The 18792-nt window shown below is 40.5% G+C and overlaps 1 protein-coding gene across 1 annotated transcript in view; it reads left to right on the top strand.

The window, feature by feature from the left end:
- RNF217 (ring finger protein 217) overlaps positions 1-18792 on the top strand; it is a gene marked incomplete at both ends in the record, with an annotated part of 54920 nt that overhangs the window by 20339 nt on the left and 15789 nt on the right. The window contains one exon of the mRNA XM_080343041.1: positions 12416-12649. Coding sequence (XP_080199167.1) covers positions 12416-12649 — 234 coding nt within the window. The remainder of the gene's footprint in view (positions 1-12415; positions 12650-18792) is intronic.

Genomic DNA, 18792 nt, shown 5'->3' on the forward strand with positions numbered 1-18792 from the left:
TATTGGTGCTGCCAAAAGTTCTCAGCTTTTATGATACTTCTGTTTCAAAAACCTGTAGCATATTGGGGGCGTGGTGAATTAAAAATAGGCACACATGGACAGAAATGCCAAAATTGCTGAATTTACTAGGAAGTGAACACAGCCCTGTTCTCATGCAGTGATGTTTTGACTCTTTTAGAGACATGTCAGTACAATTTAGAACCTGGTTCTGGTGCATTTCCCTTGCTGCAGGCAGCATTTTGCTGAAAAGTGCATAACAAACACATTGCTTATCTTGGTGTTTGGGTGTGCTCCCAAAACCACAGAAATCACAAATACAAATATTACTGCCTTTCTTTTGCACAGAAAATCAGTGTGCTTTGAGGCAGCAGTTTCCTGGGCAGTAGCAACAACAGTTCTCAGTGGCAGCTCCTTCTGTTTGGTACAGATGCAAGTTAAAAGGAGACTTTACACGTAGAGCTATCCCTGGATGAAGGTATGAGGCAGCAGGAGCGGTTCAGAAGGTATGCAGCCTCTGCGTGTGTGCTATTAAAGTGAGGGAAATAATTAGGTGGATTCAGAAGATTTTGAAGAGTAGGCATTTTTCCCTTTGTATCTCAGGCAAGAGGACATTATGTTCCCGGGAAGAAACTGCAAGAGAGAAAAGATGTGACTTGTGGGAAAGGCAGGGGATGTGACTTCCTAGAAAAAGCTGAATTGGAATTGGGTGCCTCTTCTTTCTTTCTCCTGGATTATTTTTTTTTTTCCCCCTTTTTGTCTTCCTCTCCCCATGCAAGCTAGAGCAGCTGTAACTGCTTTTTCCTTTCTGAGGCAAATCATGATACCTAGCCAGGTGTCCGCAGAAGCTTGTATTGGTGCCAAGTGATTGTCAAGGATTGATTAACCATGGAGGGTAATTGCATTTTGCAACAACAAGGTCAGGGATGTCAAAACTCATTTTCACCAGGGGCCACAGCAGCCTTGTGGTTGCCTTCAAAGGGCCCAAGATAATTTTAGGACTCTATAAATGTAACTACTCCTACATTTACTCCTACATCCGTTTGAAGGCAACTGTGAGGCTGGTGTGGCCCCTGGTGAAAATGAGTTTCACACCCATCTACTAGGTATTAATAGAAGTATTTGCTCTGGAAGAACTGTTGAGTTATTTTTCTTAAAAAAAAAAAAAAAAAAAGACTTATCCTATTAAAAATCTGAAGCAAAAATAATATTTTGAGAGGGGTCATATTTGGATGGACAGGTCAGTGGTGTTTAACATCGTGTGGTGTGCTTCCAGTTCAGTGCAAATATCAATTAAATATGAAATCAAATGCTTTTGAAAAGTTTTTATCTCCTTGCTAACAAACATTTATTTTTCTTCTCTCTGTCACGAAAGCTGTTGAACCTTTCTTGTTGGTCTTGCAAAATCTGAAGGTGGAGAGATGTGTGTCCTTGTGTACAAGGCCTCTCATGTGTTCTCTGTTACCACACTTTGCAACAATCCCTTTCTTCTCCTGTGCTGTTTCAGCTGGTACCTTTAAACCTCTCTCCCACTGAGGACTATATATGTTCTTTGGAAATAATTTACTGAAACTAGAATTTCCTCAACTGGTACTGAATTAAACTACTACTAGAGTCTGTGGTTTCAGAAGTGGCAATGGATATTGTTGACTTGCCACTTCCTTCAGCTCACTTCACCTGCCCACCCCTGGTCTCCAAACTGTAGTCTTTACTGGTGGTGTTTTGAAAACTCTCTTGCCTATTGGTAGGAACAAAGCTGGTACTTTAAATGTTCAGTGTGGCAACTCAGTTTCTGGAGCCCTGCAAAAGTTTAGTGCTGGCAGAAGTGAAGTTGCAAGGTATCTAACAACCTTTTAATCACTTTACAAATCCTCATAGTCAATAATCCTCGGCGGTTTTGTTGTTTGTTTGTTTGTTTGTTTTTGATGGGGGAGGTTTAAACAAGTTTAAAATAATTTATTTGTATATAGATAGGCAGTATGTACAGAGGTGATCGAGAGTCATTTTCGTCCAATTGTAAGCAATTTTTTCCTACCATAGCTGTTTCTAAGTTGGAGTCTCTGAAGGTGATGTCTTTACTTGTGGAACAGAACAATGAAATGTATTTAGTAAAAACTCTTTGCAGTATAAGTCAAGTTAATGAGGTGTCTTGTTCATTGTGTATCTTTTATAATCATTTTATTCTTATAGTCAATGGCTTCACAATGTTTTGTGGCATGTGTGACAGATGTTAGTAGAGTTCCTCCCTGCTTCTTGATCAGAAGTTGCTGAGGATACCTGTTTACTTAGTTGTTTCATGACAAGTAATGCATTTCTTCATCTTAAAAGTCTAGTTACTTCATAACTATTCCTTTTGTTTTAGCTTCACAGATAATACTCTTGTATCCTTCAGGGAGACAGCTGAGAGCAGGAACAGCACCAACAGAGAAGTGGCAAGTGTGAAGACCATCTGAAGGGCCACGGGGTGGGTGTCAGGGCAAGTGCTCGGAGAAGGATTTCCACGCAGGCCATTGAGCATTTTAAGTGCTTGTACAGAATAGGAAAATATACATTAGTACTCATAAACCTAATAATCACTTAGCTGTGCCAAAAGCTGTGTCTGCTTTCTGAAGAACAGTAATATTAAGACACGTGGAAAACACTGATGCGTAGACCCGCATAGTGAAGGGATCGGGTGCAGCCCTCCAGCACTGGTTCTGTAGTTGCCATTAACTGTTTTTACTGAGGGGAGCTGCTGAGCATATTTCATGTTTGTAGCCTCCTAAAGGTAAGCAAAGTTAACATGAAAGTACCTAGTACATGATCTGAAGGTGTAGGTTGACAAGTAAGGTGACTGGCAGCCAGCTACCTCTGCAAGGTTCTCTCTCCTTGGCTGTCCATTTCACACTTTTCTCTTGGGTTGCGAACTAGGGATCATATGTCACAGGGAGAATAAATTCAACTGCCAGATCAACTGGAAAACTAATTTAAAAACACTTCAGTTTCCTGTGTTAGCCAGCTGAAGCTTCTCTCCTTGCAGCCTCACAATTGCTCTCTGAAGAGAGGGAGAAGGGAAAGCTAGATTGGCTTCTTCCATAATTTTTAGCCACTAGGCAGGGTACAGTCTGAGCTAAGAGCAGTCTTGGCCAACTGTGACCTGATGGGATGGCTGAAGGGCTCTGATACCTGGACCAGGTGATATATGAGAGGTCTGGCTGGTTCTGCACCCCAGACCTTTCAGGCCCATGTAGGTGTTTGATCCCATAACTAGGGATCTTGGCTAAACTGCCAGTAATACAGGGTAAGCCTGCCACAGCATCCATAAAGAGAAGTCTGTGTGGGTAGAAGTAGTCTTTTGTCTTTCTATTCAAGGCCAATCTCTCTAACCAGCCAAAAAGGATGATTGCAGGGAACTGAATTCAGTGATTACAATAGTTATTTCCACCTTTCTCTTCATATTAAGGCATTGGCTGGGACTGTTGTTATCCTCAAAGGAGCAAAGGTGATTGAAAACAAGAGGCAGTGAAGGGAAGCCTTATATTACCTTGTGTTTGTTTGTTGTTTTTTTTTTTCCTCCTGCATGCAAGTATTTCTACAGTCTTATCTGATCACAGCAGTATTTTTGCAGGAATCAGATCTCTTCCTGACTGTTAATTCTCAAATTCTAGCCTGGAGTCTAACCTGGGGCATTTTGACTTATTCTACCTCTATTCTTCACTTGTGCCTCACAGCAAAAGCAGGTTCTTGGAGCACAATAATGCATGCAACAGGTTTGTCAAATCCATACCAACATTTTGAACTAGTAAAGGGTTTGTAATAAAGGTCATATTATGTTTTTATACTTTTTTTCTTTTCAACGTAGATTTACATATATAAACAGGAGATGAATAAGTAATAGTGAGTTTTGTTTCTTTTTGACATGGTTTTTTTTTTTTAAGAGACTTTGGAACACATGGGAAATTGTAATTTCATCTCTTACGGCAAACCTGATGTGAAAATAAGTATTTTAACAGCCTAATCAGCTGATAGAACTGCCTTTAGGAATGTAAACGAGCTTGCTTCGTGTTTTCTTTGCTTTATGAAAAAGTAGTAAGTGGAATATGTTGTTCTGAACGCAGTTATTGTTTGTTTTTTCCTGGTGTAAAAGATCTGTTTTGTCTGCTTCCCCCCTTGTTTTGCTGTTTCTACTGATTTTGTGATGTTGTAAAGATTCTAGCTGCTCGTGACAAGTAAAGTCTGCAGCAATCGATACACAAACGCTCTCTGTTAATCAGGGTGACAGCTGTCTTCCAGCTTCAGTTGGGACCCAGTTCTGGCAGGCTGACCTGACACAGTAACAAACTCAAAATTACAGCCAGAGTTTGGTCAGCAGGAGAATTCACTCTGGTAGTTCGGCTGTTAAATTTGCTGCTTACAAACTACTATACGCTAGACGAGTGCAGCTCTCTACTGGATTAGATTAGTTGTGGGGCAGAATTGTGCTTTCAACTTCCGTAAGAGGGTTTTTCGTCTGTGCCGTAGTTTTCTGCTGAACTATCTTAGGTCACGGTTTAACTGTTTGATGATGGGTAATTTGCTCCTAACTGGGGTGATGCTTCTGCTTTGCTTTTCCCTTCAGTGTCTTCAGGTATAGATCACAACCACTGCTTAAGCTGTTGCCCCAGACACCTCCCTGGAGAAGGCTGTGCTGTTTGCGTGTCTCGGTCTTGTACATTTGTTCCCTTTTGTGGCTGCATTAAATGTGTATTAAAATGTGGTTTAGACTTACAAAGCATTACGAGAAATAACTTCATAAAGTCATGGAGGTTTAGCAGAGAATCTGGGGTTTGTCCAGATGATGGTATGTGGGTAGAAGCTTGGAAACCCATTCTGAGTTAGCCTTTGCCAGGAAATATTTATTCCTGAAAATGGGTCAGTGTGCACATCCTTCCTCTTATTGCTTAAGCTCTGTAAAAGTTATCAATTAGTTTCACTTTGTAGTAGATTTAATAGCATAAATTTTCACCAAAAGCAGATTTGTTTCTTGTGGATAGATAGTAGTTGCATGAGACAGGTCTCTTTTCAGGAAGGCAGAGTAAAGTAGCTACTTCTAATTAAATCTTAGCTATTTGTAACAACTTAATTGCATAAATAAATGTGTTGAAGTTAACCTTGTTTATAAGGGAAGCCAAGTGATAGTATTTTAACCTCTCATATCTCACCTTGAGTCTTACAAGTGAGGTATGTTACTGTCATTCCTGACAATTATCTGCCAGCTAAAAAATACTTTTCAGGATTGCTTGTCCCTATGCAATTCTGCTGTTTATTGAATTTATCAAGTAAAGAGGGAACAAATTGGTTTCAAGTCTGATGGTCAAGTGTGAAAACATGGATTATTAATACATTCACAAGAAAACTTGCCTACAACCTCAGGTCTAGGAAAGACAACTAAATAGTTGTAGGTAGCTTTCTTAAGGAAAGCAGAACGGTTTAAGAATGGCTATAAAATGCCTGTCCTTTTTTCTATAGGCCAAGGAATGTTGATGATCTGGGTGGTCAAGAGAATAGTTGAGAGATTCATGTTAAAAGTTCTTGCAATTTTTAAGTCATCACCCATGTCCATGGCAACTCTTTATTAGGTTTTGTAGCCATCTTATGGGATGGAATTGTGCGATAGGTGGGAACATGCTCCTACTCTCCTACCTTCTTCCCTTGATTATGGGAGCTTTTCTTTTATGTTAAATACCACTTTTAGTTGGGAAAATACTAAGCACCATGAAATGTTTCTCTGGGTACAACAGTAAAACATACCAGCAATAGCTGCTGTTGAAACCAAAGGTTCAACTACTGCTGATGATACCAGCTGGGTTTATCTGGGCTTAGTAATACATATTACTGAACAGGTTGTGCAAATGTTTGGTGGTTTGGGCCCTATTTTATTTGAAAGGGGAATGCTGGTTGGCAGAAGTGGACTCAGGAGCCTTTTCTGGTTTTGGGGTCTGGTTGGGACCCTGCCTACTAAATAGTAGAAGAATAAGCTATTGATCTCTTCTTTTTCAACATAAATAGTTGTAGGATAAACTTTTACTGTTGTTGTTGATGTTGTCTCCACCTGAAGACTGAAGTGATGTTTTTCAATGAATACTGAGAACACGTATTTTCACTCTTTTGTAACAGGTTACGAGTGCTAACTTTTTGTCTATCTTTAAGAAAAGCATGGGAAAGGATTTGGTTGTGATGCTAATTATTGTTAATAGTTAACAGTATTATTCATTGGAATTAATCTGACTCTGGGTTAATCCAGTCTGAACCCAGTGGAGGCTGGAGTTTGGTTAGGACTTTCTGCTGTGAGATGAGGAAATAGCTGTGTACCTTTGTAAGTGTTGCTTCTGAAAGAAAGCAGCATGTACATAAAAATTATCTGCTCAAGTGACTGAGCACACTTTGTTTAATCTTGTGAACTGGAAAGGGAGAATTGAATCATTTGGATAGGTCCTTTCCTCCCTCCCTTTGTTCTCCCCCTTTCCCCCACTTTTTATTTTGTGTTTTACAAGAATCGGCTGTCAGAGTTAGCTTGTTTTGGTTCTCTGTTATTTGCCTGTGATGTTTTTATTCTGATGCTGGAAGCCCAACAATCCATTACCTTCTGAAGGTCTTGCTTCTTCACTACTTGTGTTTCCTAATACAACTAAGCCCCTGTGAGCAGAGCTCACTCCCAAGATGGCCAGGTTATCTTAGCATATCATGATATGCGGATGGTCTACCTTGCTTCCCTTCTGAAATCCCTTCCCACACCTGCTCGGTTTTAGTATGCTCCTTTGATCCCACTCCTAGGCTGCCTCTTCTTTTACACCCCAAAAAGGGCAGGTAATTTGCTCAGTCTGCTGTCCTCTACTCTTCTTTCATGAACATCTTACATTCACTTTTGATAAAAGACTCTGTCTTCTAAGGAATAGAAAAATTACCATACACATACTTAGATAGCATTGGTAGTTTGCACACCCAGACAAAACATGAAAGCTCTTGTGCTTTTCCTTTTTCTCTTTAATGAATGCTGAGAGGCCTGAGGGTTTGGGTCATATTCCTCCCGAACTGGCAGTTTCTGCCATGCTTCCTCCCAGGTTACCTTCCTCTGCCCCCACACATGCCTCGGGAGTAGAGATGAAGGGTTCCTCTATCTTGTATGCTCCAGCACGCCCAGAGGTTGTGAAAGCTTTCTGCCAGCCAATTTCTCAGTCTGACTCTGGTGTGCTTCTTTGTCAGAGTGTCCGAGCTCCGCGGGCAGCCGTCCAGGTGTACCAGCCCCACTTTTGTGCAGCTGCAGGACTGTTGCCTCTGCTGTGGGTTTCACCTCACAGTGGATGCCAAAAAACACAGCAGAAACTCCATGTAACAGCATGTAAACTCCAGGTTTGCTGATGACGTGTGCCAGGTTTGATGAGTGCTAGCAGGCAGAAACACGACTTAATGCAGTGTAGTTTTTCTAAATGCATTACTGAGGTAAAAATCTTTTCCTTTTTTTATTAACTTGGTGCTAGAGAAAGTAACAGGAAATGAAGCAGTGGAGGGAGAAGGTCATGCAGGTTGATGATTACTTGTTTACAAGTGTTAATTCTATATTATTCTGTTATTATTCTATTATTGCAGAAATGCAGCAGTCCTACCACAAATGCTATTAAGGAATGGGAAGAATATGTACAAAGTTGTTCACTTATTGAGAAAATTTGCAGAAAGGTTTGTCTGTTGTCTTTGATGGAAAAAGAGATGACTATTTCCCTGAATTGATAAAGTGGAGTATCTGCAGTGTAGTGCTATAAGTAATTTTCTGTAAAAGATATTCCTATGTGAAGAGGACAAATAGAAGCTGAATGTTTCTGTCAACATAAAATCTATGTGAGCACACCTTGTCCTGTGGAAGGAAGGGAAAAGGTATAGAGCTTCATGCCAGCAGTCAAATGATGAAGTAAATGAAGAGGGTTTTAAGAAAAAGGGTTTGGTTGAGTTTAGATGTATTCTGAAGAATCTCTTGCTAGCTTATCCTCACAGTTGTAGATGTGACTATGGAGGAAAGAGTTTGAATGGGAAACAGACACTGGTTTGGGGGCTTGCTCCAGGCTGTGGAGGCCATTTTTGCCAGTTAAGGTTTTGGTTGATTTCTGGGGCAAAAGTTGCTCCGGTCACTGCCCGTGCAGGTGATGCCAGAGTCCTCCGTGGTGTGTGGCTACAGCGTCCCACCACACCCTGGGGACACGGGTTTTGTAAGCACTCTCCCCACAGCGGTCCTCAAGGCATTTCGGATGGAGCTGGAATCCCAGCCTGTGGCTGAGGTTATGACAACTAGATGAACTTTGATAATTTAAATTGATGACACATTAAAATATGTGTTGTAAAGCATTCAGAATATATACTTTTGGAGTAGGAAGGTCAAACCTTTACCTTTGATGTACTGGTGGGCGTTTTTTGTTTGTTTGGTTGGTTGGGTTTTTTTGTTTTTAATTTTTTTAATCCATTTGTTTCTTTCCTGGTAGACTATGAAGGTCCTCTAGACCAGACTGTCCCTTCACTTGCATCTGTGCATTTCCAAAATACTTTTTTTTAATGTGTAACATCTTTGGTAGTTTATAGGAGAGAATTTGGTGCACTGGCAGAAATAATTGCTCTACAGAAGTGCAGATTAGACTTGGCACTGTTCACTTTTCTTTCAGCACTAGTAGGTAAGAAGTGAGAACAATTTACTGATTTATTTAGCATATGCATCTCTGAAGCAAGAATAAAGTTTCTGTTGGAAAACGCTTGTTTGTATGTGTCTATATGTAGAATGGCCCCTTCTGTAAGGAACATGGCCGTAATACAGCCACCCAAGTACCGCCTGCACAGGTTATGTTAAATCCAGCCGAAGTGGCAGGTATAAATCAATGCTTCCAGTGTTTTTTGAACTTTGCTTTATGTGTAGCTAACAAAGATTTTCTTTAAAAGAAAGCTGGGGGGGCAGAAATAATTTTCCGACATAAAGTACCATGCCATCTGTTTCTGTTTTCTGTTGCTGATGTCACTGCATTTTAGGCCAGTAAGTGGACCTGTGCAGAGTCTGGGTCCCATCCCATCCCCCTGCCAAAATATTTTCGAGTAAAATGTCAAAAACTTGGGGCGGAGGGGGATAATGAAGGTGCATATTGCTCTCCTGATAATTTTAGTGTTATCTTTCTGTAGGATGAAAGTCCATGACTGTTTTATCCCCATGAACTGTAAGCAGAGCTGGCCCCTCTTGAGATGCTTCACAGAAGTGATGCACAGCTGGGTGTGAGAACTGGATGCTGCCTGACATTCACCACTGTACTACAGCTCAGCTGCTTTTAGACGTGTCTGAATTGTTCCTCATGCTGTGAAAATACACCATGCTGTTGTGTATACCGAGAGTTCTTAATACAAAGTGGTATTTTGAAATTCAAGGACTTCTTAAAACTTGGAGGTTTGACATTGTGATAAGCTGATACTGAAGGATAAGGCTCTTCAAAACGTCTTAAAAAAAAAAAATCAAGGGAAAGAATAAAACTAGTTACTTTGCCCATAAGATATTTTCTCTTCTTTTTTCTTTCCCATTCTGTAGCACCTCTAGGGTCTGCAGGCTACCTCTAAAGCTGTATTGCATCAATTGCTGATGCTGGTGCACAAACAAAGATGGACTGTTTTGGTAAGACAAGGCTCCATTGAAGTTACTGCTAATAAGCAAACCAGCTCTGTTCACTTCAGTCCTATTCAAAACACAGGAAAAGGATCAATCTTTGCCAAATGTGAAAGGCTGAAACTATTACAGAGGATAAAAATGATTTACTTCAAGTGGGTGTAAAACATATTTTCAAAATAAACACTGAAACCACACTTGACTCTTACCACATGTATTAATCATATTCTATGTGGGCATGAAATACAGAAAGTGTTCAGCTTTGTATTGCCTCATTTTATAAATGCAGGTTTGTTCTAACTAGCATTTATTATAAGCAGTACTTCTTAAGTACCAGCTTAGATGACAGATACAATGTGCCTTCTCACTCTGAAGTGTTACTCAGTCATAGCTTACTTTACTCTTAGCAAAAGGACTTGCCTCTTTTAGCATTTCCCTAATGCTTAAAAATACCCTTGAAACCCTGAAGTAGTCCTAGATGGGATTAATTTGACTATTTGGCCTTAAATTGTTCTACCTACACTTTATTTAAACAGAAGTCTATAATAATCCTTCCAGTAGCGTGATAGCTTTTTATATTTCTGTGGCAAATAGTTTTCCTAGTTTAGCATGTTCAAGTATTCTAGTGTTGGATTGATCATGCTCTTTTTAAGCACAGCTCCATGATGTACTGGGTGATTCTTCTGAGAAGAGTCACTGTGATGATGTCATAGAGTCATAGAATAGTTTGGATTGGAAGGCACTTTCAAAGGTCATACATAATATGCCAGAGCTAAATTTTCACGTGCTGCTGCAGGTGAATTAGTATCCTACAGGTATAAAATGTGGACATTCCCCAGCGTGTAGTTTGTGGGGTGTTGGTTGTGTTGTTCTGGATTGGTTTGTTGCTTTTTTTAATACCTTTGAGTACATACTCCTACTGTACTTAACACTGGTCCATTTAAAAGCCAAACTGAGCCTAGCCTTATTTGCATGTGGTCTGCTCATCTCTTATAACTGGAAATGAAATTCGGGGAAGTTCCCTCCTGAGAGCAGCTGTATTGCTGGGGGAGCCGCCTCTCCTCTGGCGCAGGCAGCTCTGCTTGCACCCTCAGCTGTGGCTGCACAGGGCACTGCAGCAGCAAGTGCTTGTCCAGGTCATCTCTGCCATGCTCTGGTCTGGATGGGCTGCTACTGTCCTCACCCTGCTTTTCACTCCCTAATATACACCTAACATCTTTGCTCTGCTTAGGTTTAGCTGCACTGCTGAGAGAACAAAGGCAGTACAATAGGGATCTTTTTGAAGTCAGTGCGAAGCTTGGATTTTTATACAATTTTGTTATGACTGTTCTAATCCCCTGGCTCCTGACTCAGTTAATTATCATTCAGCTAGAGCCCATATGGCTCCATTGCTGAGGCAGCAATGACAGAGTTGTGTTGTGTTGGTTTGTGGGTTTTTTTCCTCCTTTCTTAGCTAAAATACTGCATTAGTGGAGTCTTTGTGTCTTCTGGTACCACTGTGCAGCAGTAGATCTGCATGCAAATCTGAGGTGTACCTACCATATTTAGTGTATTGTTTGGCAGACTGCCATAATGAACCATGTTAAGGAATAAGCTGTCTAGGGAAATCAAACTTGCCAACCTCGAAGCAGTAATTCCTAGAAAGAGATGCTGGTTACACCATTAAACCCCTTTTTCTCTGCATGGGGATACGTGCTAATGAAGGAATTGGGCTTGTGGTCAGCTTTACTTGCACAGTCGGCACTCGTTCATTCAAGATTACTTGAGGGATACACAAACATGCTCAAGCTGGGTCCTTGCAGACTCTCGAGACCCAGCACGATTTATTAACTCTGGGTCAGTGCCAAGCAAATGAAACTCTGCTGCTCCCAGACCAAGTAGGATCTGGTGTTTTGGCACAGAGTCCAAGCTGTTAAAGCCTGCCAGGCGTGAAGGGTGCAGACCAGGGTGCAGTGCTCTTCTTGGATCCGGGAGCTCTGGAAGCACGTGAATATCTGACCATATGGATCAGCTTGGGACCACCAGGGTTCATTAGATCAGCAACAGTTTAATCCCTGTTAAACTTGAGCTTGCTTCTGTGTGTGCTTTTGTTTTCATCATCTTTTTAGAGGTTTTTGTTAAGGGTTTTTGGGGGGTTTTGGTGAGTTGTTTTTGAACTCTGAGTTCTGGGAGAATTTATGATTTTGGTCAGCCGCAGGCTCAGCTAACACTTGGTGCATATGCTGGGTGGTGTGTGAGGAGCTTCCTGGAAGCAGCCTGCAGAGGCACTGAGCTTGCTGACCAGGAACCAGCTCAGGCCTAGCGCTGAATCAGAGCTGCTAGACTCTGATGATCCTGAATTGACTTTAATTTATCCACACAGTGATTCCCAGCATGTTTTGCAGTGAAACAATAAAAGTTTCCATTGCCTGCTTTCTCGCAGCCATTATGAGCTGTGATAGTGGAGTGCTGACCATTGCACACAAAGCGTGGAGTTCTGGATGAGTGCTGCTAGTTAGGGCTTATGTTTTGGTTCAGTGAAGCCATGGTGCATACACTGAGACTAGATGTTTAATAACTGCATAAGGGTAATTAGCTTTTCTGTTTGGATTTGAAAATATCTTCTAGAAAAACTGCAGTGTGTTTGGAGTAAGTCAAAATAGTTCTGAGACAATGTACTTGATAGTCTGTGGGTTGTTACAGTACTTGAAATTAAATTTTCTCACAGAATTCAGAAATGCTTGCTTGCTTTTGCCAAGCAAAAGGTCTTACAGCTCTTCTGGGTTTCTCCATACACAGGTGCAGCTGGGACAAGCGGAAATAAAATGCCCGATCACAGAGTGCAATGAACACCTGGATGAAACAACTGTCCTTTATAACCTGCCCCACGATGACATCATCAAGTACAAATATTTCCTGGAACTCAGCCGCATTGACTCCAGCACCAAGCCATGCCCTCAGTGCAAGCACTTTACAACCTTCCGGAGGAGAGGCCACATTCCTACCCCTGCCAAATTGGAGAACAAATACAAAGTGAGCATGCTTGCCAGGGCTGTGGGTTAGATGGCACCGCAAAAGTAGGACAGCACTTGGTGGGCATCACTTGAGCTTTCTTGAATCACTGGGGCTGTGTGCAAGCTGTGATTAGGAATATGAATCTGTAGTACATCATTGATTAACTACTTAATTGATTTCTAACAGTTCAAGCAGTTGATCTTCAGTCCTTATTTCTTTGGCAGGTGGTGTAATTTTTGTCCTGACACCCAATTTAAAGAGTATTTTCTCTCTGACATGCAAACAATATGATCACGATCAGAAGAGACTAGAGAAGGGAAGTTATCACTCTAACTAGTTTTAGAGACACAGCTCCAGCAGAGATAAGTTTTCCCTGATACTCTGAGCAAATGAATTCTGGGCATTTATGGAGTTAGGCAGTTGACTTACTCCTTCCTTAGAATGAGATTCTTGGCCTGTTATGCTGCTTGGTTTTAATTTCTTCATCCTCTTACCAAAGGTTATACATTACTCTCGTCTCATCACTCACAATACAGAAAACGAGAAATATGATCCAGTGCGGAAATGGGGGGTGGAGAGAAAAAAACACCACTTTTCCAGCATTTCTTTTACTAGAAGATTTGCTTATACTCTGATTTCAATCACAGACAAAAAGCAAGAGAATACAGTTAGAAGAAGTCTTGAGCTACTGAAGATCCATCTCATTTCTAGAAGATGAAGGTTCTGTCTGCAGCATCATGCTCTGTGTTAAGTTTTCCATCCGTTTATTAGATTCATTGTGGTTAATTTCATGATTAAGCTGGCCTTTCCTGGACAAACCAGTTCTTCTCAGTAGGAGTTTAGATGACTGTTTAGATAGCCCTAATCACACAGCACAAGATTCAACCTAGTATGGAAATTAAAAGGTACAAGGTTCTGTATCCAGTCGGGTTGAAACCTTGGTAAAGCTAACTCTGAGCTATGAGCTACTTCTATATATCTGTGCAGTGCGTGAATTACAGACCACAATATCTGCTGGACTCATCGTTTTTAGATTTTTGGCACCTTACTTGGAGGTGGAGAAATTTGAAACTGCAGGTAAAATTCCTTCCACCCACAGCCATTCTTCACGCATCCGCTTGGCATTCCCTCAGATGTGGGCAGGCTGTGCAGTCCAGGGCAGATGAGATGTTGCAATGCCTCTGCAGCAGCCTCTTGTAAGGCACCAGGGGCTGTTACTGTCCCACCAACGAGGGTCACAAGTGGTGCAGTTGTTGTGTCATGGGCATGCCAACTCTGAGAATGTTCCTCAAGGCTCAAAATGGGTCATTCTACCCACCAGTGCTCTTTTGTGATTTAAAATATTCCCACCACTTCCCTACAAATCATAATCAGAAGGAATTGGGAGGCTCTGTGATGCATTAAATAGTACAAGCAGTTCCCTGGTCCTGTAGTGATGTTTTATGTGTAGCTCTGATCTGCAGAGCTCAAGTCTCCTGGGAACAGACTCTGGCTGAATGTGTCCTTTGAGCTGTGGCCAGGTGTTGCCTGGAAGAATGTCTAGTTGAAGCTGGCCAGAAATATAGTTAGGAAAGCAATAGCAAACAGCACAGACGATCATAGCCCAGGGCTTCAACCTGCTCCCTGAACTTGTGTTCTTTTCTGGCATAGGTATAGTTTTAGTGACTTATTTTAAGCTTAGCACAAGAAAGAGTTTTGCTGCAGGGATAAAGATGTAAAAGGAAGACTATATATAACATTGTATATATGTAAGTAATTACATACACATGTAGCTGTGGACCGTTATTATCTCACTTTTCTTGGATTCTCATGTGACTTGTTTGTATGGTAAGTTGTCTGTGCCTTGAATTATAGTCTCTTTGGAGGTACAGACTCATTTTCTTCTGCATATAGCATAGGAGACATCCCATTGGAGACTGGGAGACTTGCATATTCACACAGGAGCATTATAAACAGCAGTTGCACCAGAGGAATTCTGTACCAGCACTGGAAGTGCTGCCTTCAGAAGAACTGAGTCATGCGTGGGGAAATCTGTGCACAAGCCTGCTAGTAGGATGACTGCACACAGAGGCTTAGTGCCGGTACCCTCACTTTCCTATACACTGCAACAAGAAAACATTGTAAAACCCAAGAGTACATTTGAGCAGATACTTTTGGAATGCTACTAATGGCATTCCTAAAATTTGATACACTTCAAAATTATATATAAACGTAGCATCTAAATTTAAAGAGGTAGCAAAGTTATTAGATTAATTTTCCTTACTGCTGGTTTATGTGAGCTAAACTGATCTAAGCCCAGCAGTTCAGTTTGTGGCTGCTGTGTTTCATTTTTGAGAGCAGAGTCTTGGTGTGCTAAGCCTAGAGTGTTAACTGATGCATTTATGTTGAGAAAGAAGGAGGGGAAGAAAAAGGAAACTTGCTAGCTAAACCTTTCTTCTTCCATTAGCGTGACTTAGGACAGCACAGTAGAGCAGTGTGACTATTTATTTTCCTATATCAAATATTTATATCACAAATGGATCCAACTTTAAATAAGGAAATAACCCTGCCCCCTCTCTTATGACATAAATTGGGAGTTTAAGACCTGGTTGTAGACAAGATCCTAGTAAAACTTTAGTCAAAGCTGGTGTACCAAAGTACAAAAGGAAATTGGCACAAATTGAAAAATTGGTAATCCAGTTCCTATGCATGGAACAGATATGGGTTTCATAAGAATGAGTATGTTGACTTGCTCTGTGAGAGTTGTTTTTTGGAGGGGGAGGAAGGTGTCTGGTTTTTTTTACTTTCCCCTAAGCCCTGGATTTCACCTGTTGTTTTTATGTTAGTTCTTTAAACTTCCATGAAGGAACAGTTCTTGATTCTTAGAGTCTGTTTCTCCCTCATCAACCTGTGAGGTTCATAATGAAGTTTTCTTGTTCACTTCTGTCAAGAGATATCCATCACATAAAAGAGGGGCTTGAGTGCTTAGCTTTGGAAATGTAAATGTGTTTTTCAATGTGGTTGCTATATGAACTATCTATTGCTAGAACTAGTCAAGAGTTTCTGAAGCTTGGTGCTCTAGAACTAGTAGGAATCTGTACCTGCAAAGACGCTGTGATGGAGTGGATCTGTATAGTTCATATCAGTCACTTCCCCCCTTTTTGGATCAGGTTTTAGCCTTGAGTAGCAGGTGTCTTCATGGCTACACATCACTCCAGTCTGCCTTGAGCCTGAACTGCTGCGGACATGGTGCTCTCCCTCTTTTCTCTCAGCTGTTCATTCCTACCAGCTTGCTTTTGCTCATGTTGAGGTTTTGGTGTCACACTGGGAGCTGGATCAAAGATCAGCTCCAATGGGAGACAAGATTTGTTTAGTTGTTGCTTGCATTTTCAGCTGGTACAGTAGAAGGGATGGATTGGTGATAGAGGAGACAACTGTTTTGGCAGAAGCTCGTATTTATTTTGGAATAAAGTGACCATGTAGCTAGAGATTGTAATTTGTGTAATCAGCTGCACAATTAATTTGGCCATCCTATTCTATAGGTAGCAGTCCACTAAGCAGCAGAAAATCCCACTAAGCTTTTTGGAGCTTCAGGCTCTCACGGTATTTTTAATGTGCGGTCATTTTTGCTATTGTCATCTCACATTGACCAGTGTTCCTTATTGCTGTTACCTACCAATTTTGAAAGGTCTTCTTCTGAGAGGGAAGGAAAATGATAGTTAAAATAGCTTGCAGTAAAGAGACTAGCTAAGAAAATGGAAAATGTTAGCCTCAAAGGTCAGTGTTTCAGAAAGCTGAGAACCAAAAGGGTTACTATGAGAAGTTGTATAATCTTTTCTATTTCAAGGGAGACTGATCTCCAGAAGGCGTAGAAGTTTGTGTGTATATCCCTCCTGTCAATTCTGATCAACTGAGATGGAAGTCATAAATAAATGGAAAAATGTGTGTGAGGAAAAACTTATTTCTAAAACCACTGTATAAATGCTTTGTTTTCAGATACAGTTTGTCTACTTTGCTGGACTATAATGTATTTTACTACTTTAAATTATAGGTAGATAGCATTTCTGTGTCCTCATTTCATGCACTGATATTGAAGCATAAAGCAAATCATACTTGACTTTTTTGCTGTCAGAAAAGCAGAGAAAGCATGGAATAAGAATCTGAAAGACTGCTCTAAGAGAAGTCAAGTGGCCCTTTCAAAATGTAAAAAATATTTACCAGTGCAGTTTCATGGAAGGTGCTGTTAGGGCTGGCAGGTGGAAGAGGAAAGTAGGAGCTCCAAACCTGTAATGAAGTTATCAGTTCCCACTAGTTTACTTCAGTTAGTCAGGGCCATTCATAGTAACAAATGTTATTCTGAGTTCATCTGGTTCTAGCCTCATTCTGTATTTCAATACTTGTAGTCAGTGTGCATGTGTAAGATTAAATATATATCCTGGTGGCTGCTATATTTCTTGCAGTTATATATATGCTATAATAGAAAGATAGAACCTGCAATGGATTTGTGTCAGATTTTCACCCAAAAAACCCCACAAAACTTATGTTTTAAAATATACTGGCATTTTATTTAAGGAAGAAGCTTTAACTTGCCACTTCCCAGATCTGTTGGTTTGTGTTTGTATTTTTTAACATTCGTATTCCATCTCAAATGTCTGAATACTGCAACTGATAAAAACTTTCAGACTGCAGAACACTTAATTTGGCTACAAACTTCATCTTTGGCGTAACAAATACTGAGTAATACAATGCAATACCTACTACACTCTGTCTTCCCAGCAGCAAGTTACCATGATGTGCGTTACTGAAAAATGTAAACTTGGGTAAAAAAGAAGGGAAAAAAGATATGGAGATATTGGACAGGATAATCATTAGTAAATCTGTGTTGTGCATATTGCTTTCTAAAGAATTGTGGAAACATGGATCAGTGCTCCATGTTAATTTGGTTAGTAGCAAGTTTTATCCTATTCTTTAGATTCTTTAGAGGGATTTTTTCTCTTTTCTATTAAGCTGGTTTCATTAAGAGAACTCATCTGGGAAGCAGAGATGCCGGGTCATGTAAATCCTTAGGTGTAGCATCTGGGCCAGTAGACCAACAAATTAGAGAAAGGGCACTGGTTATGTTTTGTATTGCCTTGGTTTTATACTTTATCTTGGCGTTAGACAGGATTGTGTTTTCATGCAAAAAGTAATAATGCTTGTAATCCATGCACTGCAGCTTTAATGGGTTGTTTCCCTGCAAACAAGTTTCTTTTATTGTTCTTTTCTACTTTTGTGCAGCCTACCTTGGTCTTCAGTAACTTGACAGAAAGGATAAGCGCAGTTTTCTTTTGTGTGAGGTTTCGCAGTGTGTACCTTAGCAGAAATGTCACTTCGTATAATAGCAATACAAAGCAGTAACTCATACTTGCACTGGGTACAGGATATCAGAATTTCATACATTTTAATGTTACACTCTCTTTGAGTCTGCTTGATATGAAGGAAACATAGGTATTCTAATACTTACATGCACATACAATATATGCTTTTACAAGGACAATGGCTAGTAGAGGGTATTATAACTCACAAATGTTAATGCATTATATTAGGAAAATCAGTCAACTTCTTGATGCTGCTTCCCTTCTTTGTACTTTAACCTTATGCCCAGTCAAAGGATCTTGGAGAGGAAATTGCTGTCTTATGGGTAAGGAGAAAAGTATTAGTTCTCTTGACCATTAACTCCCATTCTTGCACTTGCTGATCTGTAGATGTGGATTGACATAAAGAGGTAAGCTGAAGTGATGCATCGAGCACCTCATCATACAGGCCACCATTGAAGGTAAAGTACTTGGTTAACCAGTGCTGTACAGACAGAGGTACATCATTTTATACAAATGAAGCTATGAATGTTATACACGGCTGCAGTGTGAAAAAAACAAACATAACAACAACAACAAACACACATTTGCTTTCTACAGGTGAAGTTAAAGACAACCACTGAAAATTGTGTGAGCTAAGGTCATAAAAATGCTCAGCTTAAGCCATTGTGTCAATCAGATTTTTAATGTGAAACATTAAAGGTGAAAAACTAAATGTCTTGGTCATGATCCAGGTAGGAGGTCAGTTTCGTATCAGATAAGCACCTGCAATGTGCCTGTATTTATTCTATGACCACAGCAGCTGCCGTAGCCTTTTTTTCAAAAACA

The sequence above is a fragment of the Nesoenas mayeri genome (assembly GCF_963082525.1).
Source record: "Nesoenas mayeri genome assembly, chromosome: 3".
In the NCBI taxonomy this organism is placed as follows: Eukaryota; Metazoa; Chordata; class Aves; order Columbiformes; family Columbidae; genus Nesoenas; species Nesoenas mayeri.